The 27,670-nt window shown below is 54.5% G+C and overlaps 13 protein-coding genes across 13 annotated transcripts; 5 read left to right on the top strand and 8 right to left on the bottom strand.

Annotated features, from left to right (window-relative positions):
* Positions 1 to 669: 669 nt before the first annotated feature.
* Positions 670 to 2,264, bottom strand: UV8b_01575 (uncharacterized protein; the record flags this gene model as incomplete). The annotated part of the gene is made up of 3 exons (XM_043139073.1): positions 670 to 1,868; positions 1,956 to 2,117; positions 2,234 to 2,264. 3 exons carry the CDS (start codon positions 2,262 to 2,264, stop codon positions 670 to 672), a joined length of 1,392 nt encoding a protein of 463 aa, XP_042995007.1.
* Positions 2,265 to 3,200: 936 nt separating this feature from the next.
* On the bottom strand, positions 3,201 to 5,212 carry UV8b_01574 (uncharacterized protein; the record flags this gene model as incomplete). The annotated part of the gene is made up of 4 exons (XM_043139072.1): positions 3,201 to 3,356; positions 3,442 to 4,652; positions 4,720 to 5,018; positions 5,142 to 5,212. The coding sequence occupies 4 exons, from the start codon at positions 5,210 to 5,212 to the stop codon at positions 3,201 to 3,203; spliced, it is 1,737 nt and encodes a 578-aa protein (XP_042995006.1).
* Positions 5,213 to 6,463: 1,251 nt separating this feature from the next.
* On the top strand, positions 6,464 to 7,942 carry UV8b_01573 (uncharacterized protein; the record flags this gene model as incomplete). Its single annotated transcript, XM_043139071.1, has 1 exon — positions 6,464 to 7,942. One exon carries the CDS (start codon positions 6,464 to 6,466, stop codon positions 7,940 to 7,942), a length of 1,479 nt encoding a protein of 492 aa, XP_042995005.1.
* Positions 7,943 to 8,038: 96 nt separating this feature from the next.
* Positions 8,039 to 9,517, bottom strand: UV8b_01572 (uncharacterized protein; the record flags this gene model as incomplete). Its single annotated transcript, XM_043139070.1, has 2 exons — positions 8,039 to 9,339; positions 9,409 to 9,517. 2 exons carry the CDS (start codon positions 9,515 to 9,517, stop codon positions 8,039 to 8,041), a joined length of 1,410 nt encoding a protein of 469 aa, XP_042995004.1.
* Positions 9,518 to 9,782: 265 nt separating this feature from the next.
* On the top strand, positions 9,783 to 10,297 carry UV8b_01571 (uncharacterized protein; the record flags this gene model as incomplete). Its single annotated transcript, XM_043139069.1, has 4 exons — positions 9,783 to 9,812; positions 9,903 to 9,974; positions 10,073 to 10,147; positions 10,217 to 10,297. 4 exons carry the CDS (start codon positions 9,783 to 9,785, stop codon positions 10,295 to 10,297), a joined length of 258 nt encoding a protein of 85 aa, XP_042995003.1.
* A 233-nt stretch (positions 10,298 to 10,530) lies between these two features.
* On the bottom strand, positions 10,531 to 11,187 carry UV8b_01570 (uncharacterized protein; the record flags this gene model as incomplete). The annotated part of the gene is made up of 2 exons (XM_043139068.1): positions 10,531 to 10,712; positions 10,782 to 11,187. The coding sequence occupies 2 exons, from the start codon at positions 11,185 to 11,187 to the stop codon at positions 10,531 to 10,533; spliced, it is 588 nt and encodes a 195-aa protein (XP_042995002.1).
* Positions 11,188 to 11,454: 267 nt separating this feature from the next.
* Positions 11,455 to 14,317, bottom strand: UV8b_01569 (uncharacterized protein; the record flags this gene model as incomplete). Its single annotated transcript, XM_043139067.1, has 5 exons — positions 11,455 to 12,431; positions 12,523 to 12,809; positions 12,912 to 13,658; positions 13,862 to 13,933; positions 14,160 to 14,317. The coding sequence occupies 5 exons, from the start codon at positions 14,315 to 14,317 to the stop codon at positions 11,455 to 11,457; spliced, it is 2,241 nt and encodes a 746-aa protein (XP_042995001.1).
* Positions 14,318 to 14,921: 604 nt separating this feature from the next.
* UV8b_01568 (uncharacterized protein) lies at positions 14,922 to 16,145 on the bottom strand (the record flags this gene model as incomplete). Its single annotated transcript, XM_043139066.1, has 2 exons — positions 14,922 to 15,521; positions 15,606 to 16,145. 2 exons carry the CDS (start codon positions 16,143 to 16,145, stop codon positions 14,922 to 14,924), a joined length of 1,140 nt encoding a protein of 379 aa, XP_042995000.1.
* Positions 16,146 to 16,583: 438 nt separating this feature from the next.
* UV8b_01567 (uncharacterized protein) lies at positions 16,584 to 17,995 on the top strand (the record flags this gene model as incomplete). The annotated part of the gene is made up of 4 exons (XM_043139065.1): positions 16,584 to 16,783; positions 16,849 to 17,132; positions 17,186 to 17,330; positions 17,401 to 17,995. 4 exons carry the CDS (start codon positions 16,584 to 16,586, stop codon positions 17,993 to 17,995), a joined length of 1,224 nt encoding a protein of 407 aa, XP_042994999.1.
* Positions 17,996 to 18,483: 488 nt separating this feature from the next.
* On the bottom strand, positions 18,484 to 20,880 carry UV8b_01566 (uncharacterized protein; the record flags this gene model as incomplete). Its single annotated transcript, XM_043139064.1, has 6 exons — positions 18,484 to 18,902; positions 18,969 to 19,452; positions 19,509 to 19,767; positions 19,826 to 20,560; positions 20,625 to 20,716; positions 20,803 to 20,880. 6 exons carry the CDS (start codon positions 20,878 to 20,880, stop codon positions 18,484 to 18,486), a joined length of 2,067 nt encoding a protein of 688 aa, XP_042994998.1.
* Positions 20,881 to 21,813: 933 nt separating this feature from the next.
* UV8b_01565 (uncharacterized protein) lies at positions 21,814 to 22,704 on the top strand (the record flags this gene model as incomplete). The annotated part of the gene is made up of 2 exons (XM_043139063.1): positions 21,814 to 22,017; positions 22,069 to 22,704. The coding sequence occupies 2 exons, from the start codon at positions 21,814 to 21,816 to the stop codon at positions 22,702 to 22,704; spliced, it is 840 nt and encodes a 279-aa protein (XP_042994997.1).
* A 1,622-nt stretch (positions 22,705 to 24,326) lies between these two features.
* On the top strand, positions 24,327 to 25,018 carry UV8b_01564 (uncharacterized protein; the record flags this gene model as incomplete). Its single annotated transcript, XM_043139062.1, has 3 exons — positions 24,327 to 24,438; positions 24,651 to 24,849; positions 24,979 to 25,018. 3 exons carry the CDS (start codon positions 24,327 to 24,329, stop codon positions 25,016 to 25,018), a joined length of 351 nt encoding a protein of 116 aa, XP_042994996.1.
* Positions 25,019 to 25,811: 793 nt separating this feature from the next.
* On the bottom strand, positions 25,812 to 27,311 carry UV8b_01563 (uncharacterized protein; the record flags this gene model as incomplete). Its single annotated transcript, XM_043139061.1, has 1 exon — positions 25,812 to 27,311. The coding sequence occupies one exon, from the start codon at positions 27,309 to 27,311 to the stop codon at positions 25,812 to 25,814; it is 1,500 nt and encodes a 499-aa protein (XP_042994995.1).
* Between the last annotated feature and the right edge of the window lie 359 nt (positions 27,312 to 27,670).

The following is a 27,670-nucleotide window of genomic DNA, read 5'->3' as shown; positions in this document are numbered from 1 at the left end:
GCGAGTGAAACGACCTGGACGGGTTGCCGACAACACCGTTGAAGGATTGGCAGGTTCCGCTGGCAGCCATAGCGTGACAAAGGTGGGTTCGATGCTTCGGCCGTCAGCGTAGGGCTGGGTGTACTCGGTGCCGCGTCCTGTCGTTTCGCCAGTGACGGCACACTGCCGCGGGGCGCCTATGCATCCCGCATCTGGGGAGCTCCGACGACACGGTTGTGAAAGTCTGTCTGGCTGGGCACATTCATTTTGCACTGCGACGCACGTCGCGGCGAGCGCGATGCTTGGCCTGCTGGGTTTTGTCGGCGTGTCAAATGGAACAGATGTGCACCGTGCTCGGGGCCCATAGTCTGAGCAGGCCACAAGCAGAGTCAACAAGAAGGCATCATCATTCACGCAAGGTGGGACGTGTGGGATGCCATCCTTCCCGTCAGCTTCACTCGTCCAGGTGGTTTAGTTCGAAATCTCGTCCCCAATTCACGGTCCCATGCTGCATGTCCTGCACCTTCTATTCTCTGCGCCATATTGTACACGTCGTTAAATGCCCATTTTCCCATCGCCCAAACGCCAGTTCCCTCGCATGACCACAAGGACAAAGTCTACCCGGGGAAAAAAAAACCATGAATTCATCACTGCGCCCGCACATGTATCAACAAACCACGCCCTTGAACGTTAGGCAAACGCTCCTACTACTGCCATCAAAAGAGCGCCGCCGACGACACACAGGTACGCCTGCAGACGCCTCGTGCCCTTGAGCACGCGATAGCTCTTTTCTGTCAGGAAATCCTCCGCCAACAGCTGGACCAGGCCAGCATACAGCAGGAGGCCCGACGAGACGGCGTTCATGAATCCGACCACCAAAAGGCCGCCCATCGATGCAGGGTCGTACATGTTGTGCACAATCAGCCCGAGGGCTTGCCCGAGGGGCGTGGTCAAGCCGTAGGCAAGGACCATGAGCCACGGTCGGATGGAGTTTCTGGGAAACTGAACGGCTGCAATGCGGCTGCCGAGTGCCAGCCCTTCAAAAGACTGATGGAAGCTGATGGCTACCAGGAAAACGACAAACGCGGGGCCAGTGGCGACGGAGATCGCCATGCCGATGAAGACGCTGTGGAACAGGATGCCCGCCTCCAGCAAGAGGCACTGCACCAGCTGGCGTCTGACCTCCTCGGGCGACTGGGACGACATCACAGGGCCCGTCGCACCCGCCGTCACGCTTGGCTTCTTCAGGGATGAGTAAGCACCACTGTTTCGATGAGTGCCGCCATCGGCTGAGGTGGGATGCAATTCGTGCATCTCGAGGTCCAGATCCGAATCGCCGCCGTCGTTGAAATCAGAGTCGTCAGACTTGCGCCGTTTCGTGGCTGCGGCCGTGGCGGCAGCCGTGACCGTGGCCATGACCGGCGTTGATTCGGGCAATGGCGAAACACCAGCAACAAGGCCCTGAGTAGCCTCACCATCGTCCAGAGCTCTGTCTTCTGGCCCGTGATTCCTCGCCCGCTGCTCAGACATGCCGGGGTGGTCGTCTAGTGGCACCGTCTGAAACTCCCCGTCCCCATCGCTATCCTCGTGGTCGAAAAAATGGTGGGTGTGAGAGTGGGAATGCCCGGCACCCCTGGCGGTCAGGTATGATTCAACGCCAACAACAACAATGGCAGACACCATGGAAACGAAGCCGGGGAGCGGCTTGTACCCGCTGCTGAAGAAGTACGGCAAACACGGATCCGTCAGGGACTCAAAGGCCATCGGCAATAAATGCACAAACGCGGTCGCGAGCAATACGCCCGTCCCCACATGTTGGCAGTAAAAGATGATGTTCCTTCGAAACCTCCCGGTCGTTGCTCGTCGCGATAATAGGGGAAGCCCGCATGCTGTTGGCAACGCCCGTCAGCGGCCAAGCATATAGATGAGCAGAATCATGGAAAAGGCATCGATAAAAAGCCAAGGTCCATCCATACCTAAAGTGCTCAACGCCAAGATCAACAGCAACGCAAAGACGTGCGCGACTGTGTCGTACCGCCCTTGCTGTATCCCACCGCACTGTGGTCTCTCGCCATCCGTGTTTCGACGCTGCAGCTCGGCCAGCAGCAAGTTCGTGGGGATGGAGGTCCAGTGTGAATCTGCGTGGGAAAGAATTGATGTCAACTTGGCTGCCGCAGCACAGAATTCACTACCTCAGGTACCAGGCAGGTAGGTAGCTCAGTAACGCTGCAAAAAACAAAAGATGGCTGCTTACCGCTCTTGGCTGCCTCACCAATGCCATCCATTGTGGCAGAGTGTATGAGGGCTCAGCTGTTTCGATTCATCTCAGTCCGGGAACAGAAGAGTGATTGTTGATGGATTCAGCAGGTTTCTTGAGAGATCCAAGCGAGGCAGGTTGGGACAAGTACGCACGGAGTGCTCCATATGTTGTACTTTAGGTACCGTGCCCCTGGAAGCCCACCGCGGGCCAGTGGCCTGCAAGCTGATTTTAACACCAGCCCACCCGACGAAACGTGCTACCAGACACGTGGGCACCCGGCACCCGGCACCCGGCACCCGGCACCCTATCGCGGGCCCCAAAATCGGCAGCCCTCCGCCAGTGCATGTACATTTCTCGAGATTCAAACCTAATTTAAGAACCAATATGTCTAGGTCCTTGATTCTCATCAAGTAGGCAGGGGATAGAAGCCTCCTCTTATCAGCATATTTATACCTATTCTTTCATGGGAATGATCAGGGATAACAGTGTGTCATGTAGCTGACAAACTGCGGTTTAGGCCAATGACAGCGTCTCACGATTGGATCCTTCATGGATGGCATCAAGCAAGGAGAGGCTACGGCATTCATCAACGCAGTCCTACTGTTCCGCTGAAAGGGCAATTCGCAATCTGATATATATGCCAAACCCCCTCCGGCGATGGCAAGGTTGCTTGCATCAAGATGTGAACCATGCAAGGCCTGACATGACCGCTCTCACTCACCAACTAACTAGGTAGGGAGATTTATCTTGTTGCCTACGAATCAAGAAGGGTCAGCTGTTAGTTGCGAATGACATGTACCCGTCTGTCTTCCGGATGCCGTCAAAAGACCAACCAGGCACGACTGATTCTTCCCATTTCCCTTTTCGTACGTCAAAATAGATGGCTCTTTTCATTAACATCGTAAATAACTTGAGACACACTGGTATCGATACAGTTCCATCAACCCCCCAATTCGCTTGCTCATCGACCACCGACTCGAATGACGCCCGCAGCCATGAGTTTCTGGATCTTGGACCGGACTCCAGGATTCTTCATGTGGTCCTGCAGAGCCATGGGATCGGACTGGGCTTGCTGCAAGATGGTCTGCATGACAGGATCCTGCATGATATTCATGATCTAGGTTCGACTAGGTCAGCACAAAAAAAAAAAAAAAAAAGGGTGTCCAGATGAGAGTTCGGAAAGAAACTGCGCATGTACTTACATCAGGGTCCTTCATTAATCGCTCACGCGTTTGCTCTTCCGTCTCGTTGTCACGAGCAGAGTACATGGCGCCGAATGCCTTTTGTTGCTGCTGCTCAATCTCGCGAGCATTTGCACCTTGGTGATACTCAAGATCAACCTGGTGAGCTTCGGCACAAGCATCCACGCAATCCGAGTACTTGCGCATTCCAAAGTATGCCTGAGCCTTGCGAATGTATGCTCGGATGAACTTGGGGTCCTTCTTGATGGCTGTGTTGCAATCATCGACAGCACTTGGGAACTCGAATAGCTTGATAAAAGCAGCAGCGCGGTTGCTGTATCCACGTGCATCTTCGGGGGCTCGCTTAATCATTTCAGAGTAAGCTGCAACTGCTCCAGGAAAGTCATTCTCCTTGAACTTCTTGTTGCCTTCTTCGCGAGCCTCTTCGGCCTTGGCCGGGTCTACGTAGGCCTTTTTGGCAGCTTCCGTTTTGGCTCGTTCGGCATGGCGCAGCTTGTTCAAGACGTCAGGGGTCCGGTGCTCGGTCAACGACTTGTTGTAGTTCTCAACAGCCAGGGCCAGGTCACCCTTCTTCTCATAGGCGGAGCCGATACGAGCATAGCTCTTGGCAATGAGCTTGAAATCGGCGTAGATTGTGCGACCTTCCTCAATAGCTTTGGAACATGCCTCAATGCATTTGTCGTAGTCACCCTTCTCGAAGTAGGCTGCACCCAAGTTGTTGAGGTACGTAATGTCTTGAAAGAGGTCCCACGCTTTGCTGTAGTGCTCGATGGCTTCATCAAACTTTCGCTTCTTGTAGTTCTCGGTGCCCAACGCCTTCTCCTTGTCGGCCTCTTCCTTCTTCCTCTTCTTCTCGAGAGCCTCCTCGTCCATTGGCTCGGGCTCTGGCTCGGGCTCTGGCGCCTTCTTTGGAGCAGGCTCCGGCCTTTTCGACTCGGGAGCATGAGCATCCGTCATGGGCGTGTCTCGCGGATCCGAGTCTCGCATCTCCATATCAACACCCATGAGAACGCCCAGAACCTGGATCATGCGGGGATCGGAGAAGAGATCCTGAGGGTTACCAGGGTTTCGTTGCATCTGCTGTAGCTTGGCCATGAAAGTAGGGTCGGCGAGGAAAGCACTAGTCTTGGGATTGCTGGCAAGCTTCTGGACAAGGTTGGGGTCATTGAACATTTGACCAAGGCCACCAGTGGGATCACCACCGAATCCACCTAGCAAAGTTGGATTAGCCTCTTGCCCCAGTGCCGCGGGTAGAAAGGAACAAATGACGGGACATACCAGATTCCTGCTGAATAGCCTTCTGTACCGAGGTAAGGCCACTCTTGAGCTGCGCATTGCTTGCGTCGTGCTTCAGACCTTCCTCATATGCGTCGTTTGCGCCAAGGAGATCGCCCTTTCCATGCAGGGCAGCACCTTTGCGGCCCCAGCCCTTGGCCCAGTCTGGTTTGAGTTGAGTGGTTTTCTCAGCATCTTCCAAGGCATTGTCCCACTGCTTCTTGGAAGCATAGGCAGCAGATCGGTTGCTGTAGAGGATGTGGTTCTCAGGTTGAAGCGCGATTGCCTGGGTAAATTTTTCCCTATCGAGACACACAGAAACGGTCAGTGGAGAGTTTGTTGAGTGTGTGAGTGAGTAAGTGAGTGAGTGTGTTTGGCCGGTTCAGGACCAAGAGACGTTGTAAATTCAAAGGATTCCAACTTACACGGCCTCGTCAAAGTTCTTGTCGGCAATGGCCTTGTTGCCGAGGGCCTTGAGCTCGTCTGCGGAAGCCATGGTGGCTAAGATCAAGGGAAGCGGAAGTCTCGTTGAGTTGCGGATATATTGATGGAATCGACACAACTTTTATGCTAGGCGATTAACAGATATTTCATCACAGGTTGTGGCGATTTAGAAGCCGAGTAAGATGCCATCGGGCTGATGGTAGGCAGCGGGTCAGAAAAACATGGAAGAAGCTCTTGTAGGTGCGCCCACCCAACCTTGAGCCTTCTAGCTCATTCGATGGCAAACGGCTTGGCCAAAAACTCATTGGTCGCAGCAGGTGTGGGGCGCTGCAACCCTCTGGGCCCTGGGGTTGCCTTTGATAAAAGTTTCAAAGTTTTGACCCCGCCAACACCGGGCCGGGCATCTTTCTGGCAGCTGTTGAAGTTTTGGTCCGAAAAGGAGGAGCTCGTCCAAGGTGTATCTGCTTTGCAGATTTGTCCCAGGAGCCTGAGAGCCGTCTATTGTCATTATTGGACACTCTTCGCGATGAGCTGTAGTTGTCTTGGGGGGAGGCACAAGGGGAAAGGTCAAACGACATCTTTAAGCCAAGGACAGTAGCCAAATCGAAGCCCAAGTGTACCGCCCGTTTAGTTTGGCTGACTGTGGCCAATATGGCATTCGTTTCTATCGAGAACTCGACGGGCGCCCTACACATGGCAACGTTGGCTTTGTACTTGCCGGAGCCTCTACGCTGACTCTCTTGTAGTGGTGACTTGTCCAATGTCAGATTCCCAGACTGTGCAATGAAACTGTCTGCGCAACCTATTGTTGTCCGGCCAATCAAAGGTCGCCGCAAAGACAGGTCTGTCGGTTAGATGCTCTTGTCTGGTAGTCTCAGGTACGATTTATATAAAAATCAAACATCTTTCAAGTCATAACAGTTTTAAAAGTCTTGATGCCAGAGGGTTTCTGACGAACCGGGAATTTGTGCCGGCAACAGGTAGGTACAATGTACCTGCAGCACCTATACCTACCTCCTGGTAGGTCCCTAACCTAGGATCGCTAAGCCCAATCAAACGAAATCCTTCCTTCCATATCCGATTGACTTGCCTTATCAAACCAGCATAAACTCTTCCGCACCTCCTGCTTTCAGCATCTTGATGGGAACCATCAGATTGCAAGCAGGGACCTAGACAAGCGGCGAGCTTAAACTGCCCCAGACCCGTCCCACGTGGAAATGGACCTCTCCTCGCACCCTCTCCCTCTGACTGGCTTTGTCCGCTTCGACTCCTCCTCAGGAAAAGATTCGCGCGGGGGCTTGAGATGGAAACTATAGCAGAACATCACCATGTCATTATCCTCGGAGCTGGCCTCTCCGGCATCTGCACAGCCCACGTCCTCCGCGAGCAGCTCCCCGACCACGACTTCACCATACTCGAGGGTCGATCCGTTCTGGGGGGAACATGGAGCTTTTTCAAATTCCCAGGCTTCCGATCCGATTCCTACATGACCACGTTTGGATTCAGATGGCATCCCTGGCCACACGCGCACAAGATCGCCTCGGCCTGGGAAATCGTCGACTACATCACCGACGCCGCCAAGAGGGATGGCACATACGACCGGATCCGGTTCAACCACCTAGTCACCGATGCTGAGTGGCGCGACCAAGATGGCTTCTGGAGGCTGACCGTGGAGAACCAAGGCAGAGTAATGATTTTTGCGGCGGATTTTGTGATTGCCTGCACGGGGTACTACTCGTATGATCAGGCCATGCCGGCCACGATCCCAGGCATAGGCAATTTCAAAGGAACCGTGGCTCACCCGCAGTGGTGGCCGGAGGATCTGGACTGTTCCGGCAAACGCGTTGTGCTGGTCGGTTCCGGAGCCACTGCGTTTACCATTGTCCCCGCCCTGGCCGACAAAGTCGGCCATCTTACCATGGTTCAGAGGAGCCCCAACTACGCGGCCGCTGTTCCGCGGACGTCGTGGGTTGATTCCCTGTTGCGGATGATACTGCCCATCAGTCTTGCCCACAAGATATGCTGGTGGAAGGACATTGTCCTTGAAATGCTCATCACACAGCTGGCGCTTCGTTTCCCGAGCATTGCCCGGTTCAGTCTCCGACGAGACGCCAAAAGCGCTTTGCCAAACGATTGCCCTGTCGACGTTCATTTCAAGCCGCGATATGAGCCGCTCCGGCAAAGACTATGTCTCTGCCCGGACGGAGACTTCTTCCAGGCCATGCACCGGGACAACATAGAGCTGGTGACTGACACCATTGACACTGTGACCAGTGATGCTGTGGTGCTGCAGTCGGGTCGGAGGCTCCATGCAGACGTCATCATCACTGCTACGGGGCTCTACTTTGAGCTCATGAGCGGCATATCGGCCAAGGTCAACGGCGTCCGCATCGAACCGGGCAATCACTATACTTGGCGGGGGTCCATGCTCGACTCGCTGCCCAACATGGGTTACGTGCTCGGATACGTGCTGCAGTCGTGGACGCCTGGCGCAGAAGCTATTGCGAGGCTTCTAGTGCGTGTCATCAAACGAAAAGAAGAAAAGAAGGCCGCCAAGGTCATGCCCGTGTTGCCGAAACGCAAGGACCTGCCCAGGAAACTGGCCGTGGACATGAATAGCAACTACTTTGTCAAAGCAGCGGGTCGAATCCCCAAAGTCACGGGTCATGATCCTTGGTATGGACGCACCCACTGGGTGCGTGATATGTGGAGTGTTCTTTTCGGAGACATTGACAAGGGACTGGTGTTTAGCGGGTTCGATGAGCATGCAAAGATTCTTTGAAAGACAGCAAAGCTACCTGCCCGGGGGATAATTCTGCACGCGCCACAATTTGTCTCCTTTGCTACTTTGTACATGACGACAGGCTTTCATTCGGCGCTATAACACATCTGTCCCGACTGGTTCCAACGTGCTGGGCGTAGTCCCGAGGCTATCCAGCCCTCGATCACCAAGTATATCAATCCCAGGCCCTTGTTGGCTCGCCGCATTGGGGTCCATCTTTCCTCGCATCATGGCCTCTTGGTACTTCTTCCCGGTCTCGTCCAGAAGAGCCTGCACCTCTGCTTTCCGCTTATCCACATCTTGCCTTTCCTTGCGCAGCTGCTCCAGGCCGGCGCTTTTAGCCTTTAGTTCGCTCTCCATGCCTTGGAGCGTAGCCCGTAGTCTCGTCAGACACGCACCCAAGTCGGGGAGAGGCGTGATCTTCGATGGGACCTGGAGTCGCTCCTCCGAGGCATCTATCTGAGGCTTCTTTAGACCATCCAGGCCGGCCTTGCTCTGCGACGCCTCGTAAGCTATGCGCCTCTCGGCGTCGCTATCCGACGAGTCATCCGAGTCGTGTCCCTCGGCGGCAGTGATGAGCTCCGCCATCTTCTTTCGCTCCCGCTTGCGACGCTCTCTCTCGGCCCGTTTGCCCAGCGAGAGCCCTCCGTCCTCTACGTAGTCGTCGAAACCCTCGCCCAGATCCTCGTCTTCAGCGATCAGCCGGCCCTTGTCGTCCTTTTTGCCACGGAAACCATCCGCGTCGTCATTTCCCACCGACAAGAAGTCGTGCTCCTCGGCCAGCCGAGCTCGGCGCTCTTTCCTTTCTCGTATCTCGGCCTCTGAGAGTATTTGCGTTTGCTGGCCCGGACCCGGCGCCCGCGGGAGTTCCACCACCAGGGCGCCTTCCAGCTCCGACGGGTCCAGTTCCATCTCGTCACCGTCGCTGGCGTGGAGTGTCGAGACATCCCGAGGCGTGCTCGGCGTTGAAGATTGGAGCTCTTCCAGATACTCCTTGCTGTACCTCGGTCGATCGTCTCGGTCGTCTCCCTCTGCCGACCTAGCTGGCAGCGTGCGCAGAGCAATGCCTCGCCTGGCCGCGCTGTTCTCGAGGGCCCTCTTGCCGAGACCGAGTGTCCGAGACGCCGTCGACTCTTCAGAGTTGCCATTGCCGTTCTCGGGATCGCCACCGAACGACAGGCGCGGCTTTGCGCCCTTTGGCTTCTGTTTCGCGGAGCCGTGGCGATTCACGCTCGGTCGGACAACAACCGGCCCGTCGCTGTCTTCCTCCCCGTCCGGTCGGCTGCCCGCCGCGCCGGGGTCGTCTCCGCCTGCGACGCTGAATGTCTTGCGCAAGCCTGACTGCCGGAAAGGCTTTCTCCCTGCTTTGGAGCCGAGCAGGGGCGGCTTGGTAGGCTCTATGCCGTAGCGAGGTCCAGTCAGCCATCTGAATCCGATCAGCAATCAGAGAACTCGGCACAACTCACCCTCCTTGGCTCCATGCGCCTCGACCCCCGCAGAGGAGCCGCCGCTCGAGCCCTCCTCTTCATCGACCTTGATCACCTTGGCTTTGCGCTTCGCCCCGAACGAACTCATGCTCGAAAACGCCTCGGCCAGCTAATAAACGGTGCGGCATGTCGCGCCGTTCCGGGGCGGTTGAAACAGCAGTGACGCAGGCCGGCCACCAGCGGGCTATCTTATCGTCACGTGATGCAATTTTCAGCAGTGATGGGGGTGGGGGAGGGGGGGCGTAGCGGGTTGGCTTTGCTTGCTGGTGGGCAAAGCCCGCGAGACCTACTCGTTCTCAAGAAGCTTTCAAACAGCAGCACTTTTTGTTGCCTTGAACGTCACATTGCTCAAGATGGCGCCCGCTCAACCTGAGCTGAAAAAGGTACGCAAGTTTCATGGAACTTCACCTGACTTGTTCGCGAATCAAGTCCACGATGCACTTGGACGGCGCGGCTAACCCCCGGAACCCCAGTATCTCGAGAAGCGGCTTTTCGTGCAATTAAATGGCAGCCGCAAGGTGATTGGAGTCTTGCGCGGGTACGATGTAAGTTCAACCAGTGTTTGGTAAAGGGAACGCAAAAAAAAAAAAAAAAAAAAAAAAAAAAAAAACAAGTGCGCTCCCCCCATTACTAACGGCGGCAGGTCTTCTTGAACATTGTCCTCGACGAAGCCGTTGAAGAGAAGGAGGGCGGGGAAAAGGTCAAGATCGGCATGGTTGTACGTGACGACTGACGAGGGCTCCTCCGCAACTCAGCCTCTTGGACTGCAGACTGATGCCAAAGACAGGTCATTCGCGGAAACTCGGTCGTCATGATGGAGGCGCTAGACAGGATCGGAGGCGACGACAGGCAGCACCACCACCGATGAACAAAGAAGCTCGCAAAATCAACGAATCTCAAAGAACAACTTGTATGGCGTTTTCGGACGACACGGTGATGCGGAATTTGGGACTTAGCAAAGAGATTTCTTGTTGTGTTTTCTTCCCTTTTTCCTTCTTTTTTTTTTTTTCCCTTCATATCAATCAAGAATGGTGACCTTGGCGCGGGTGGAAACGAAATCTGTCAAGGGAGGGCCTGCGTTCGGAATCTAAAACACTAGAGCTATGCCTTTTGCTCTCCCCAGAAGCTTTTCTCGTACCCGTCCATCATTTCGCCGTTGTATTCCTTCTGCCAGCCCTTGATGCCGCCTTTCAAGACGGCCGCTGTCATGCTTGCGTCGCCAACCTCGTCGAGATAGTCTTGCATCCAGCCAGCGCATCTGGGCCCGCGACCATTTGAGCTTCCTATTGGGGCGGATTAGGCTTCTGCCAGATCATCAGGTCGGCGAACGTGTTGCCAGCCGCAACGCTTACCGCAGTAGAATATGATGGTTCTCACGCCCGCTTGCTTGCACAGCTGGTATATCGCCGGCCGTGTTTGATACAGCGTGTGAGCGGGGAGGTTGATTGACGTGGCAACGGTTCCGCCTTGCCAATCCGTACGCCGCACGTCAACAAGGAGGAAGCCCTTGCTGCTGCTGGGGAATCCCGATGGGAGACTTTGTACGAGCTGCGCAACGTCAGATGGCTCCAAGGCGTGGACGAGTGCTCTGGGCTCAGGGAACGCTGTCCACCATGGTGGGGGATCCTGTGACGCGGCTGGGCTGGCCATGCCGTGTGGTCCTGCGTAACTGATTCCTTGATGCTGCACGAGGTCAAGGGCACCTTGGACGTGCGCGGGGAAGCTCTCAAGACTCGAGGAAGTGAGGCTATTCGACATGTCGCAATGCGGGACCGACAGCAACACGCCTGGTGTGTGTGTAATAATTCATGTTTGCTGCCAAATGTTTGCTACCCCTGCCCCGCCTTTGTGGATTCAATTGAACGCTGCAGTACCTGACCTGACTCCTTGCAACGACATTACTTGACGAAAACAACAGCACATCTCTTCTATTGCATCGTCTACTACTCCCAGCGGAGGTTTTCTTTCGCGTGAACCCATCATTTATCAGACCTCCCGCGCGGTTGGCGCCGCTATTCGTTTCCTTCAGACCTGAGGTCCTGCAGCACCCAGAGAAGTGCCCATGGGGTTCATTACCAGCGAACCCCAGTCTAGATACCCGTCAAACCATACCGTTGGGTCTATTGTGTCCATTGTGTCCAACATGTCGGAAGTCCATATTGTGTTTTCCAAGAAATTCTGGATTTGAGTCTGATCCTGTGCGAATCCACTGTTGACGGGCACTCCCGAAGGGATTGTCGTGGTCGCAGATGGTGTCTGCGGGTAGGAACCTCGCCATTGCTGGGCCTGATTCCCTTGATCTACCCTGCCGAAGCTCTCGGCAGCGGCAGCTACCCCCTCGGCCCATCGTTCCAGCTTCATACGCGTGATGCGAATTTTGAGGGCGCAGAACGTCCACATGCTGTTATCCGCCTTTTCGTCCCCCGGAAAGGTCTGCTGTAGCAGGTGATTGGCTTGTTCACACCTCTCGCATATGGTTGACAGGATCTCGGGAATATTGATGCCCAATCCTGGCTGTGACTGCAACTGCAATTGCAAGCTGGCCACGGCCTGGACAAGATCTGCATCGCTCCCTTGGTACGTCCTTTGCTCGCCAGAACCAAATCGAACGGCGGCTTTTCTCTCAGACACTGCATTGGTGGCCATGTGAGCATCCGAAGCGTACATGGAACCGCTCTCGCTGACGGGCATCGGCGTGCCCTCTTCATAGACTGTTCTCGGTGTCGCCAGTTGTGCCCATCGGCCCAACATGGTCAAAGCATAAATCAGTTGAGACATGTTGCAGACAGGAATTCGGAAGTATGACGACGCGGGGATCAAGGACCAGTTCTCAAACCAACTTCGAATGGCTGTGCTGGCTAGGTAGAGCTTATCAAGTTGGGTGCCTTGACCGATCGAGCCTGCGGTAATAGATTGTGCAAGAGAGTTGACTAGATCTATATCGACAGCTGGCGGTTCGTACAGGAACAGCGATGCAGTATGGAGATAGTTCAGATAAAGGCCTGGAAAGAACGTTAGCATGAGGAGATGCCGAAATTGTGGACAAGCACCGTCATGATTATAGTAAGACGTGCCCAACGATTGCTCACGTACTGTCGTTTCGAAGCTTCGGAGGCAGCCTACTACGGAGCCTGTCTATTTCACTCTGCAATGCTGGTATGTATGCTGACATGGGGGCTGACGGAATACCAGGAATCTCTTCCTCGCCCCTATCCTTGGCAGTAATCTCGACGATGCGCTCGGTTAAACGCTGAATCCGAACCATATAGACAAGGGCCATATCTGATTCGTATTCTCTCTCGTTTTCCAGCACGCGGATGCAGTTCTGGATGTAGGGTGTATACTTTAAGGGCTCTATCCTGCTGCACGTGAGAGACAAACTGTTCGACCTTGGTCAGACGTCTTTTTCCTTTTTTTTTTTTTTTTTTTTTTTTTTTTTTTTTTTTTTTTTTTTTCGGTACTCGAATCCGGAAAGAACTTACTTGCATGTCAAAAACCAAACGGCAAGAAGCGCTCTCCTTTCATCGTTTGTGCGGCCAGAAGGTTCAGCTGGCATTCCGACCACAATTCTCGCCTGGTCACGCACTACCGGGACGCAGTTCAGGCCAAGATCGGCAACCATGCTTGATGCCAAGGCCAGCAGGTTATTCACCTGAGAATGCATGAGGCAGTGATAGTGATGCCAGGCGATCATGACGACGATACCTTGTAAGATCTCGAGAGACCGCGCTGATTGCAAGAGAACGCGGTCGGCAACGTGGCTCACCAGTCGGAACATCTGCGCGCTCATAGACCTACAGCTCTTGACAGAGGTGACCATCCTGATGGCAGCCATCAAAAATGGCATCGACGTCTGCAACTCGGCAGCACTGACTGATGGGGGAACGATGACGAAAGGAAAGGCCGGCTGCAACTGCGTCCGGAAACACTCCAGAAGCACGTCGTCGGGATCGGGGGGAGGGGGGGCAATGCCGGGCTCTGGGCGACAGAGGCATCCCGGAATCCCATGTATATTATACGTCTCGGGGATGACCCAGGAGCTTGTGGAGGCATGGCCGGAGGCGGCAGAGCTTGCCGACGGCGTATCTTGCGCCATGGCCGTGTGTTCTCTGGCAGCAACATCGCTCAGAGTGGTGAGCGAGGAGCGGCCGTTGGTGTGAGACAGTTCCCCAGAGGCCTGAAGGAGGTTGACAAGGCCGTTGAGTCTCTCTTCTATTTGAGCAGTTCGACTGGCAAGCGTCAATTAGCAGCCGTCAACTAGCAGCCATCAAACGTTGCAGCACGTCGGTGCATCCACCGCCCGCCCGCCCGCCGGCTGTCGCGGACCGCGCGGGAGCAGCCGTGGCATACCGGGTGAGGCAGCGAGATGGCAATGGCACGGAGAATGAGCCGAGTGGGCCGGCAGACGAGACAGCAAGATGACATAACTCACGATGGCTTTGCCTGCCGCTTCTTGCGCGGCCGATGAACCTGTCCCGTGCATTCTTTACGCAGTCGCTGGCACCTATTGACTCGATGTAACATACATTAGCCAAGGGTTCGTTGGCCGCCAGACCCACATGCCCGAGTCCAAGAGCCGGCACTGGGCAGGGCAGGGCAGGGCAGGGCAGTTTTGCGCCCAGCAGCAGCAACCCCAAGCACAGCCAGCGAAAAGGAAGGAAACCTTGAGCAGGGATGATGAGGGTCAACCCAGGTAGAAATGAAACCGGCAATTCCATCGGCAGTCCTACCTGTCGCACTTTGCTCCCGCGTCGGGACTGGACCGAATGCACTTGGCCTTGGCCATGGCGCAAGCGGCGCAAGCCGCACCCCATTTTGCCGTCGGGACCTTGGCCGAGTCCGCTTGACTGTGTTCGTCAGCCTGATCATGATCAGCCATGTCTAGCATCTCGTCACATGACCCCAGGCGCTCCCAAGCCCGCGGCGTCTGGTAGGTAGGTTATCGAAGGGCAGTTCTCAGCTCTCTCGGCAGAACCGAGTCAACGCCAGTAGGCCTTTTTCGGGCTCGGGCAGAAGGAGAGGCAGAGGCAGGTTATTTGTCGCAGTGTGGGTTTTTGAAAGTCATGATTCGCCAGAAGTTCATGTGAAAAAGCCCGGCCCTGGGAAGTCAGCACGCTGCATGTGATTGGCCCGGGAGCCCTGAATTGCGGAGAATGCGATAACCGCGCCACGCGCCTCTCCAAAGTACGGAGTACTGTGCTCATTCGACAAAGCAGTTGAACCAAGCCTCGATTTCTAGACAAGTGACGTGATGCTCAAAGGAGATGTCCATCCATCTTCTTCCTCATATGGCAGGTCAAGCTTGACGAATTGTCGAACCAGATTCAGTCATTGCTATACTACGATTTGACGCCAAGCCAACGTATTAGTACCCGCGGTATCCGCTGCCTTGTTTCCCTGCATGCATGCATGATGCAAACTCCAAATCAGACATCTGCTTGCTTTGGCCTATTTATAAAGGACACTCTCAAACCAGAATAAAATCAAAACCTCTATTTTGACCGGGAAACACCGGCGCCAATCACACCAGGCAGTTTTTCCTCTCCGACATTGAACAGTAACCTGATGGACATGGATACGATGCCAATCATGGCCACCGTGAAGCCGGCAAAGAGCCAAAACGGAACGCTGACATCCTGCTTCGCGCACGAGGCGCCACCCCAGTGTGTCAGGCTCCCTTTCTCGCTTCGTGTAGCCTGGCAGTGGCAAGAGAAGCAAGCGACCTTGTCTTTGGCTTTGCCGCCGCCGCCGCTGGCAAATTTGTCCATGCAGCTACCATGTCCGGTGCAATTGCGGGTTGCTTCATTGCAAGCTGCTTCTGAATCGTAACATGACTGAACCCGACCACTTGAGGGGTAGGAAACAGGTTCTGCTTTAACAGAGGAGGCTGTTTGTGGGTGCTTCGCTGTCTGGTTGATCGCAGATATGACTTGCTCTGCCTGACGGCGGCGCAACTCTTGTTGTTCATCCGTCCACTTGCCAGAACCCTTTGAACCAGGCAGTGCAACGATTGTTGTTTGAAGATCGCCATACTTGGAAAGCTGGACAAGTTGCTTCAACTGCTTGGCAAGCTGCTGAAGAACTTCAGGGTCCTGCGAACTTGTCAGCCTTGCTTGCGCGTGGAGCTATGGACAAATCATTGCTTCAATTTCAATACGAGAGACTGCATTCCATACCTCGGAGATTCTATATCTTGCCACGGCGGAATGCTTCCCGCCCCAGCAGTTCTCCAGTGGATTTGCGACCTGTTGAACAGAGCACTTATTCCCGTCTAGCGCACCGACTCTGTAAAGATCCAGCTCTACCAGATCTTTATGTGATGTATCGGCAGGCGGATCGGCGATCGTAAGTGCCGGACTCATACCGAGTGCTTTACGCAGCTCGCCCATTTGTTCCTTATTCATGTTCTCGAGCATCAAGACGAGCTGGCTCGGCCGGGAGGTCTTCGCGCCTGAGAAAAGTGGTGGTATCGATTTCCCGAACCGATTCAGAAGCGAGACAGCATTTTCCGAGTCGACGCCATTAGGAACATCCTGCAGTGACGGCTCTTGACCACTTGAGGCTAATCGCTGAAGAAGCAGTAGCCTGGCGAGGCTGGGGGTGATGGCTGGCGGAGATGATGTATCGATGGCGGGTAGAATAAAGACCTCAGCATGCGGCTGCGATGCGGCAGCACAGCCGACGAGGACAGCTAGGAGCCCGGCGCTGAGCTTCATGGCGAGTTGGTTGGTGAAGCTTGCACGTTGTTGTTGAGCTGGGGCGGCATCAGCGAGGACATGTGGGTGCAACACTTGACGACTCTCTGGGGGAGGCGCGACCTAAAAACGTCGTCGGGACTTGCGGCGCCAGATACTTCCGGTGGATACAATGTAACTGTGGGCCTTGAAGCCACAGCTCTTGCAGGTCATCCCAAAGTACGGAGGTACCAGCCAAGGCACTGGAACGTAGCACCAGACTTTTGGTACCTGCAACAGACGGTTATCGCTTCAGTCTTGCTTCGACTCAATTTCTCTTGCTACTTGCCTGTTGCTCCTGCATCGCGCCGCCTTGTGCCTTCACGCAGATATTTTCTTTTCTCTACTTCATCTTACTTTTAGCATCTATGAGACGAACAAGCCCTTCTTTCCGCACAGACAGTTTCAGTCTCCTGAGAAATGCTGCCTTATGCGGCGGCGGCGGCAATTAGGCGTGCCTCAACAGCGGGCTTAAGAATCACCACCCGAACGGTGCCATCTTCTGGCCGTCAAATATCATTACGGCTATTCAAACGAGATGCAATCTCGCATAAAGTGCCAGCACAATTGTCCCGAACCGTCGCCACGCCAAAGTCACAAGTCTTTCTAAGGCGATTAGGGTACGGCTTATACTCAGAAAACAATCGCGCAGGCTCTTTCAAAGCTGACATTGCGGACTTCTCAGACATGTCGCGTTCGCCACCCTGTCATTCTACACATGCTGGCAGCTATTCGCCTGGGTCGTAATCGATCCCCTTCTTGACTGGGCCGAGCTCGAATGGGACAATCTTTCGGAAAAAGAGAAACGGGAAATGGAAGCATCGGCTGAGACGGATGAGCCGATACTTTTTCTTCCGTTCCCATTCACTACGAAGGAGGTTGGGCAACCGCCTTACAAAGGCTCCGATCCCGAATCGTCGGTCTTTTCGGCGCTCAACAAAGATCGGAAGGCGCGGAATGAGATTACAGGTGGGAGACCAGTGTCTACACTCTGGCGGTCCTTGGGCTGACCAGCTTCACAGCCGAATTGGCGGAATTCATAAGACGAGGAGTCGAAAAGAATCCCACCTATCTCTGGTTATTGGGCGGTAAAGAAGTTCGGATAAGGAAAGTCTGGCTCGACATTATTTTCCCGCAAGTGCCACCTCCAAAGCACCACATCTCGGGGTACGTTTTTCCGAATGAATACTCCTCCCAACATGTCGCGCCCTAGAAAGTATCGCTGATGTGGGACTAGAATTATCATCGACGATGACGGTATATACTGGGGAGACCGTCCAATCGATTCGCTAGCTGCCGGCCGCCTGAACATGGTTTTATATCCCAAGGCGGTGGCTTTATCCGTCTGGACGTTTGTCAAGTCCCTCTGTAGAGAGACATATCAAGGCTTGGCCGAGGCCGTTGGGTCGCATACAGAGCCACCGCAGGAGTCGTCCTGGCAGACTATAACTGCGAATCGGATAGTCAAGGCACAATGGCCAAAGGCCGCCAAGGCCCCAAACAGTGCCGAGAAACCGTCAGACTTGCCAGTTTCAGCAAGCTTTGGCGACGTGGTAGGGCCTTATATCGGCGCGGATAGCCAGCTCGACCCCCGACTAAAAGGCGCCTTGCGCGACGCATTCTCGACCTTTACAAAGAACTGGAAGCCCTTGAAGGAACCGCCGGGTCGAGGGTGCGTGCGTGTTGATGGACTGGTGGAGCTTCAAGGCACAGTTAGGGTGATGGGTGTTTATGTGGTTGGCTGGTACGACCCCAAGCGAAAGGCCTTCGTGTCCATCCAAACCGGTCTCAAGCATGTGCTTCCGTTGCAGAAGCGACTTGAGCAGGACTGAAAAGTGCGAATTATGCAACGGTCACTCTGTGTAGTAATTATTGAGACGTCCAGTTGAAGCAAAGTATCCTACTAGCCTGCAATTCGGTGGTGGAACGAAGGATCTTATTTTATTTTCAAAATTTAATGAGACCATGAACGCAACGCGCAGTGACACTGGGGTGACGGTGACGGTGATGGTGATAGTGACGGAAAAAAAAACCCTTTGCTCATGCAGATACTGCCATGGGCGGTATAAGAAAGGAATCGTTTAGACATTTCGTACCTCTTTTGCTGAACAATACCTTGCGCATAACCTCGTACATCAAGCATGGCGGTCTGCTGCCATGAGACATGCCTGCTCCAGATGAAGAAAAAATATTCAAGCGTTCACAGACCGAACCGACCCAACGAACTGAGAGCAATACAGCGTAAATCCCCCCCCACCCACCCAACTCTCCGTCTCGGCCGTACAGCAAACAAACTACTTCGTCGCCAGGGTTCTGCATGTCAATGGCGAAGAACGTTGGCGAAGGCGGTAAAAATCTCCAGCTCCACTTCCGATCCGCCCGCGTTCTCTCGCTCGTGTCGGGGGACCGCGGCAATGAGATGTGCCTCGATGACGTTGATTCCCGGGTGAAGCATGACGTCGAAAGCGCGCTCCTGGAGCAGTTGGTTGGGAAGGGGCTGCAGGCAAGGCTTGAGGGGCTGCTTGTCGACGAGGAGCCAGAGGCTGTACTGGCGGTCCTGGAGGAAATCGGGCAGCTGGGCGAGGATGAAGACGCGGTTGATGCTGGCGGGGAGGTTCACCGTGGCCGACTGCGACATCTCGCGGGGAAGGGGGAGGATGTCCAGCAAAACGGGCTGCTCGGCCTGCGTGCTGGGATGGAGCTGGATCCGCAGCCGCGAAATGAGAGCATCTTGGATGCCTTGGGAAGCGGTCAGAACAGCAGAGGATGAGTTTGCACGAGACGAATAAGACTTGGACGACGAACCTTTTCCAGGAGCCCGGAGCCGTTTTGGCTCAAGGTAGCCGTTAGCCATCGGGTTTGTTGATTGCATCAAGGGTGGCCCAGGGGTTGCCGGCGGTTGTGCCATGGGTGTCGCAGGACCCATGACGGTTTTCGTCGTTGTTTGACCCGACACCGCCGGCGACAATCTCGAATTCTCTTCTGCTTTCAAGCCGGGGTGGGCAGATGGGCTCGGCGACGAGACCGAAAGCGACGCACTCGGCGGAGCATTGAGCGCCGCTGTCTGCTTGGCCGTGCCGTTGACAAGAGAACCGCTAGAGGGAGACTCAACCGACTGCGTGGTCTGTGGCGCTGGTGAGTCAACAGTGCTTGCTCGACCGCCAACATGAATGCTAACTCTTTTCGACGAGGCTGCGGCGCCATTCTGCCCAACCTTGAGTTTGATCTTGGCCTGCGTCGGCTCTTGAACAGCAGCTCGCGCCTTGTTCAAAAGCTCGTTGAACGCTTTCTAGGAATCGAGGTCAGCGAAACGCGCGAGAATCCATGCGGCGATGCGGCGCATACTTCGAGTTCTTGGGCAAGGTCGTAGATCTCGCTGCCCTCTTCGTTGTAGAAGTACGCATTTGTCCACAAGAGCTTCGCCCTGTCTTCCAGCGCGCTCCAGCTCTTAAAAACGCTTATGCCGGTAGGTTCGCCGCGACCCTGGATGCCCAAAACTTCCTTCTGGAGCTTCTTCAGCGATAGGGGGTCTGCGACCACCCGGTAGTAGTCCTTCAACGACCGGGGCGGTAAGTTGACGAATGGTTCGAAGAAACCATCGTACCTGAAATGCTATTAACTGTCGAGGCCAAGAAACCAACATCAGCACGCTATAGACTTACTCTGGCTCTTTGTAGCGAAGCAATTCTTCAACGAGCTTTTCCTGAGCTTGTTGGAAGCTTAAACCCTTAAAAGGCACATTGTGGTACTCATAGTCGGGGCGGCCGTTCGGTTTCGCCCGTCGTGGACTGTCTGCAAAACCAGTCGAATTTCTGGAGAGACGTCCCGGGCCATTACGTTTCAAGATGATTGGCCTGCGTCGGGACGTAGGCTCTGCTTCTTGTTCCTCTTGTTCCTCCTCCTCCTCCTCCTCTTCTTCTCCTTCTTCCTCTTCGTCTTCTCCTCTATCCTCTTCCTCTTTTACATTTCCACCTTCTTTTTCTTCGTCTTCGCCTTTGGCATCATCATCTGTTGCGTCCAGTTCCTCGTCTTGTTTCTGTTCCTGCTCTTCTTCCTGTCCCTGTTCCTCTTCCCCGTTCTCGGGTGGAAGCGGAGTGGCCACTGCTTGATAATTGCGAGTTTGATATGCTGGGTTGTTTTTCGTCATGTAGTTGCTGAGAGCCTTGCGGACGCGCTCCGCGTCATCGAAAACGGCCGAGGAGCGGGGGTAAAACTCCTTGGCGTTGGCTATCATTCGCTTAAAGTAGCTTTCCAGTTCCGCGAGGTTTTTGAAATAGCCTTTGCTCAGCTTCTCCTCAACCGTTTCAAGAGCGATTGGCATCCTAGTGCGCTTATAATATTCTTCATTTCCCGCTCGAGGGAGAAGTTTTTCAAAATACGTTGCGACCAATCGTCCGCTACAATAAACCCCAACACGTCAGCTTTCGAATAGTGGCCAGGAGTGAACATTGCAATAGACACCTTTTATCTTGCGTTCGTCGAATCTGTTCGAGAAACGCATTGCCATACGCCGTAGTCGATTCGCGCGACTCGGCTTTGGAAAGATCGAATTCCTAGCGCATCAAAGGGTTAGCAATACCATAAGCTTCCACCAAGTCAAAAATCATCCTGCGCGGGGGTATGTTTCATCGCTACTAACAGCTAATTTGCGTCGCTTTGCTGAACGGTCATCTACTTCGACGGCAGCATGGCCATTGGCCTTGCGCTTGCTGTCCATTGTCACGCAAGGCACCAACGTCGCGACAGACGCATAATACGAAATCAGAAATAATGGCAAAATAGACTACTGCGCTGGTAGTAACAGCTCCGAAGGCTGCCGGCAGAAATGGATGGTGATGCTGAAGATATGCGCTCGACGCGTGGGCAGCGCCGCGTTGTGGGCAACTGTGCGAGCCGCGATATTGACTTGCAAGAATCGCGCGTAAGGGTGAGGCGGGCTTCGGAATCTTGGCCGTACAAGATTAAAGTCGAGGGCGTTTGGAGACGGACCAAATTCATGGGGGCCTTGAGAAGATTAAGCAATGATGGGTTATCAAAGTTCGAATTCACTGGCGCCCAGAAAGGCACGCAACGAGATACGTACCGGCAAACAGGCCTTGTTTCTGCAAGGCTAAGTCCGCATTTAGTTCCTGGGTACTCAGGCAACAAGGCAGCGATCCTGGCGTAGGCATAAGACAAGTACAAAGAAGCGCCAATTGAGAACACGGTCAGTTGCGAGTCTACAACAAAGGTGAACATAATCTTACATTTCAGTAAAAGGGCGGTTCAATTAGAAATCTCAGCTTATCTCACGAGCCCACTGTGAGGCCTTTGACAGATCCAGACTCAGTGTAGTTTCTGGCCTGGTTTCAACGAGATCGGAGGTTCTGCGAAATAAATACAAGCGGGGCAGCTCCCCTCCAGGCCATGGCGGTTGTTGTCCGTCTCTCCAGGTCTTCAGGTGAATCGGTTGCGCGTACGGAGTACAGAGTCGATCTACTGCCTTATGTACCTGGTACCCACCTAGGTACCTACCTCTACCTCCGGACCTCTAGGACCTCTTAGTCGCCGACGGGTACGTCTGTACTCCGTACAGTGAGTTGCCGTCACTGGGCTGCTCAAACTTCAGCCGAAGACTTCCGCCATCACCCCCTTTCCCATCACAGCAATTATGACGGACTCAACCATCGCAAGCAACCCTCCGCCGCCCGATTATACGCAAGCCGCGGCTGGAAACGTAAGCAATGCTCTTCGACCTCTGGGTCCTTCGCGAAGGCCCGTGCAACCCCTTGATCTGCCGATCCTGAGGCACCTCAACTCCAAGAGAGTAGTACTTGCCTCCGCATCACCCCGGCGAAGAGCATTGCTTCAGCAGGTAAACATGTCATTAGAGCCGCGTGGTGCCTTGATGCTCATTTTGGCCTAGGTTGGTTTCCGTAATTTAGAAATCACCCCTTCGACGAAACCGGAGGATCTGGACAAGGCGGTTTACGGGCCTTATGAGTATGTCGCGGAGACGTCTCGGCGGAAATGCCTGGACGTGTACCAGACGTGTCTGGATACGCACTTGAAATCCATTCCAGACCCTGACCTCGTTATTTCTGCCGACACGGTGATAGTAACACGCGATGGGCGTATTCTGGAGAAGCCACGAAGTGAGGCGGATCACATCCGAATGCTCAAGCACATGCGAGACACAGGAATGCACCGAGTTCTTACGGCTGTTACTGTATTGGCACCGCGAGAAGACGCCAGGCATCCCGGATATTGTATTTTGACACACACTGAGGAGACAAAGGTGTACTTTTTCAGCGAGGCCAACGGCCTTCCGGACGACGTGATCGAGGCCTATGTCAAGACCTGTGAAGGTGTGGACAAGGCAGGCGGCTACGCTATTCAAGGCATAGGAGGCATGATGCTGGCCGAGAGAATTGAAGGCAGCGTCGACAATGTCGTAGGGCTACCAGTCAAACGATGCCTTTCCATGGCTGAGAAGGTCGTGTTTCGGCAAGATATGGATGAGTTTGACGAGGAAAATTCGGAAACCGAGGAGCTGTTATGAGTGGGCTACAGACTAAAGCATCGTATATATCCGAGACTATGTGAAGGGGGGCAGAAAATGATTTGCGCAGTACTTAATCTGCACCGAAATTGATCACAAACTCGGGGGGCGCTTCGATTGACATGAAAACTGCGTGGAAAAGGTGAAGTAACAGGGCTTCTTGTGTTGTTAAATGCAAAGTGCAGAAGTAGCATGCCTGGGTGCCTGGCTGCAAGGACTCGATGTGAAATTAGGATTAATTAAGAAGGAAGTCTATCATCTAAAGAATGGTATTAAGGGAGTAAGGGAGCGAGGGATGTGCGCCGAGGCCATCAATGACTCACCTAGGTCGTATTGGTAGCTCCGCCATCCGGATCCGAATCACTTGCAAGGTCGGGATGACTGCAGCAAGGGCAAGCGGGGTTGAGCCGGGGTTGAGCCGGGGTTGATCAGCCAGGCCTGTCAAGGTTCAAGCCCCAGACCTTTGGGCCAGAATACCTTTGGTGCCTAAGATGTGTGCAGTAGGATGGATATACTGGAAAGTACCTACCTGGGCACCTAGAGATACCAGGTAAGAGGTAGGTAGGTAGGTACTTGGCTACATGAGCTTGTTCCCGGCTGATCAACCTCCGCGACCTAAAAGGCTGGGAGTCTGAATGTGCGTGCGGAGCCATTGAACAAAGCAGTGGAGAGCCAAACGACTTGCACTGGTATCTGCTTATCCCATCCGAAATAAATCAGGGAAACGGGGGCGGATTTCAACCAGATAAAGTCAGGTCACCATAAATTGCTTGGCCCAGCATGTTCAGTTTCGGCTTTCATTATGCTGCAAGCCTACAACCCCACAAGGAACGGAGCACGTGCCAGGTGCTCCGTACAACATACTCCGTACAACAACCCTACAAGCCCCTCCCAGGCCAAGCCCCAAACCGCATGGCATGTGGACGTTGCTCCTTCGTGCATGTGATTGACGCCAGCGCTTGCCCTGCTGGTCAGACTACACTTGATGTCAACCGACCATTATTACCCCCCCCCTTGTCATCCGAACCCCCCACAATGCTCAACTGACTGTAGGCTATATTCTTAATATAATTAGGTAGGTAGTTTATTAGAGAAAAATAGTATAAGTCACTTTGTATAGAAAGATATGTATAGAAGTACTTTCTTTACTTTTCTACTAGGTTCCTAGATAAGGGTACCTGATAAAAAAGGAAAAGAAGTCATTTTATATAGAAGTATAAATATAAAGGTACTTATAGTGTAGTGGCTACTATAGATTTGAGGATCTACTACTAGGTACTTATTAGCGTATCTATATTGTAGGAAAGAGCACTGGTCAGGTCAGTCAAGTTATTGTGGGGGGGGGGGGGGGTCGGATGGTAAGGGGGGGCTTTTTCCAGCAAGCTCTCGCCTGAAACTTCGCCAGTCTTGAGGTGGGCTGGTGAAACCAACCTCTTTTTTCCGTCGTCACTCTTGGCGCAACAAACGTACGTCAAGCCCGACGCATTCCTCTCCCTGCTGATTAATCGCTTTGCGGGCGGGAAATTCTCACATAAAAGCGACAAGACATCACTGAAGCGGCGCACCTCTTCACTTCAAACAGCAGCCCCGGCCGCGACATACCGCAACGCAGACCGCTCATCATGTCGTCACCTAACGATGCTTCGATTTCCTCTCGCGAGAATGGCGGGGCTGGCGCCGATGAGAAGCCTCGATTAACGGAAGAGGAGAAGAAACAGAACCATATCGCTTCAGGTATGCTGCCCCTTTTGGTTTCAGTCTCGCTTTCCCAGGTAGCGAGCGAGCCGCCATGCTCCGTGGCATGAAACTTCCCAAGTCCCTAGACTGCGGCACCTTGAACCAGGCCTCTCCTCTTGTCCCTCCTCCAGCTGTTGCTGCCCTCAGTCAACCGCTGCCTCGTTGGCGTTGGCAATCAAGTATCTCTGACATGATGCGCGCTTCTCTAGAACAAAAGCGCAGACAGGCCATTCGTGAAGGATTTGATCGCCTAACCGAGCTTGTCCCCGGATTAGAAGGCCAGGGCCGGTCTGAAGGTCTGGTGCTCAAGCGCACCGTTGAATACATGCGCCAACAGATTCAGGAGCGCCGTACCCTAATAGACCGCATTGAACTAGCCGGTGGCCACGTTGACGACGACTTCAAAAAGTAAGCTGCGCCCTCGGCTTCTCCTACCCACCCGTCCCAGTCCCTTCCCGGCCCGATCCCTCCCCGTCCCGCTCCTCCCGCGGCGTGCTGACTACCTCCCAAGGTGGCTAACAACGTCTCGCACGCCAGGGTGCTAAACGATCCGAACCACAGCCGGCCAAAGGGCTGAAGCATGAAACCAGCCTGTTCTCGCACATGTTAGCATATCGCCAATCGTCAACCGAGATGATGGCGCCACCCAGTCCAGAGGATCAGCATCCAACTCTCTCCCCCTCACCCCTCCCCCCGGAAACGTACCATCACATGATGGACTTGACGGGCAATATCCTTTCAGTGGCGGCAATACGATACCCCTCCAACCTGCGAGAACGCGCACAGCCTAGAGTTGAGCCGAGGCTGCTTCGTGGCTCTGGCGGGTCAGCATAAATCAAACGCAACAACCCCAGTCGGTAATATCTTTTTCGCCGCCACCATTGGATGTGCTGCTGTCTCACCATCATCAGACTCAGTCGATTCGGGGCATGGGGGTGAAATTTTTTTTTCTTCTCAAAACGAATCACATGCCAATTAAACATCACCCTGTAGCATACTTCGGCGCCACTTGTGGCACGGCCAGGTACAATGTATTGTTTCACGATCCCGGGAATAAGAAAATCGAGGAAGTCGGCCCAAGCGTTGCATTTTAATACATGACATGAGAATAGAATCATCGGAAAACGAACTAGACATGACGAGGGCTTTCGCAAGCGGCAATTGTCGGTGTTTCTTTTCTTGACTTTGCTTATATTTGTTTTTTTTTTCTCTCTCTCTACCAATTGTCTACTTTTTTTTCGGCCGTCTATTTTTTAAAGTCTGCTGTGGGAAGGGAAGGGAAGGGAAGGATTTTGTGTCACAAGTCGGCGTACAGTTCTGCAAGGATGGTGATGATATATAACGTGGGACGCAAGATAAATCCACCCAGTTTATTCGAATGCATCCGCCATGCTGCGCAATCGTTGGCGCATCTCCGTGGGACTCATCCTCTCCTTGCCCAGGCTGACCTGGCGGTTCTTGACATCCTCCTCTCCGACGACAAGCACCTGGCTGTAGCCACTGCTCCGCGCATCGCGAATCTTGGAGCCCAACGAACGTGCTGTGCAGTCAAGCTCGACCGACAAGCCGGTTGGGTTGGGGGGCCCGGTCACGCTCGGCGAGCCGGCCTCTGCCTCTTTCCTCAGGCCCAGCAGTATCTCCTTGACCTCTTCTGCCCAGTCGAGGACGGGCTGGGAAGTATTGACGGTGAGGATGACGGCTTGGCGCGGGTTCAGCCAAAAGGGCCACTTGCCGCCGTACGACTCCATCAGCAGGGCCATCAATCGTTCCACGGAGCCCAGGACGGCTCGATGAATCATGACGGGCCGCACGGGACCGTATTCCGCAAGCAGGGCGGGGTCCGTCGTCGTCTCGCCTCTCGCTTCGTATTCCGGCGCTGGCGCCTGGTACTCCAGCTCGAATCTCTTTGGGAGCTGAAAGTCGAGCTGGATCGTCGCGGTTTGGTGCTCTTTCCCATCCGAGTCCTTGACCACGACGTCAATCTTGGGGCCGTAGAAAGCGCCGTCTCCCTGGTTGATGCTCCAGTCCATGCCCGATGCGTCCAATGCTCGCTTGAGTCGGTCCTCGGCCCGGTCCCATTCCTCCTCCGTCCCGATAAAGTGATGGGCCGGCCGCGTCGACAGGGCAAGCCTGTAGCTCACCCCCAGTCGCAGCACGTTGTAAACGCCCTTGACGAAATCCAGCGTCCTCCCAATCTCCCCCTCGACTTGGCACGGCCGACAGAAGATGTGCCCGTCGTCCTGGTGGAAGCGGCGCAGGCGCGTCAGGCCGGACAGGGCTCCGGAGATTTCGTTTCGGTGCAGGGGGCCAAAGTCGGCGTACCGCACGGGAAGCTCTCGGTAGCTGCGGGGCTTGGCCGCGAAGATGAGGCAATGGCCAGGGCAGTTCATGGGCTTGAGACCGTACTCATCGTCGGCCTCGGCGTCGTCGGCTTCCGTGGGGAAGCCTTGCCCCCCGCAGCAGGGCCCGCCGCGGCGGTTCTCGGCGTCCTTGCTGGCAGCGTGTCTGGCGCCAGTCACCGAGTACATGTCGTCGGCGTAGTGCTGCAAGTGGCCCGACTTGGCCCACAGGGCCTTCTTGTATATGGTGGGCGTGATGACCTCCTGGAAGCCGTATCGGACGTATTGCTTGCGCAAGAAGTCGACGAGCCGGTTGAACACTGTGGCGCCGTGCGGTAGGAAGATGGGCGACCCGGGGCTGTATACGGACGTGATGAAGAGCTCTTGTTGCAAGCCCAGCCTTCTGTGGTCTGGGGGCTCGCGCGCGTCAGGTTTCCTGGAGTAGGGGCGGCGCGCGAGGCACGCTCGGCAGGTCCAGCGCGCGAGGGACGGGCTCGACGCTGCTCGAGGCGCAGGCGCGGAGCGTATCATGGCGACCTTGGGCGCTCGATGCAGGCGGGGGATGCTTCAGTTGGAGGAGGATGGGATGGTCGGGGCTGGAAGAGGATGGAAAGAAGCACGTCGACGGGTTCTCAAGCTCATTACTGGAAACGGCATGGCTCAGGTTCCCCCTGCTTGGACCTGGCGGCAACATGACTGGTTAGTTCCCAGGGTCCACTTGGCTGGGCTGGAGTTTCGAGAGTTTTGAGTTGCTGGTCAGTCTCCCAGCTTCAAGACCTGGAACCTGTCAGTCTTTCGCCTGAAATGGCGACAGGTCCTTTCGGAAAACATCAAACCCAAAACCCAGGTGCTTACATGTACGGTTCTCGATTGATCGGCGGTTACTTGTC

This window comes from Ustilaginoidea virens, chromosome 1 (assembly GCF_000687475.1).
Source record: "Ustilaginoidea virens chromosome 1, complete sequence".
Taxonomy (NCBI): Eukaryota; Fungi; Ascomycota; class Sordariomycetes; order Hypocreales; family Clavicipitaceae; genus Ustilaginoidea; species Ustilaginoidea virens.
Note: the sequence above shows the minus strand (reverse complement) of the source record. Positions and strands in the feature narration are given on the sequence as shown.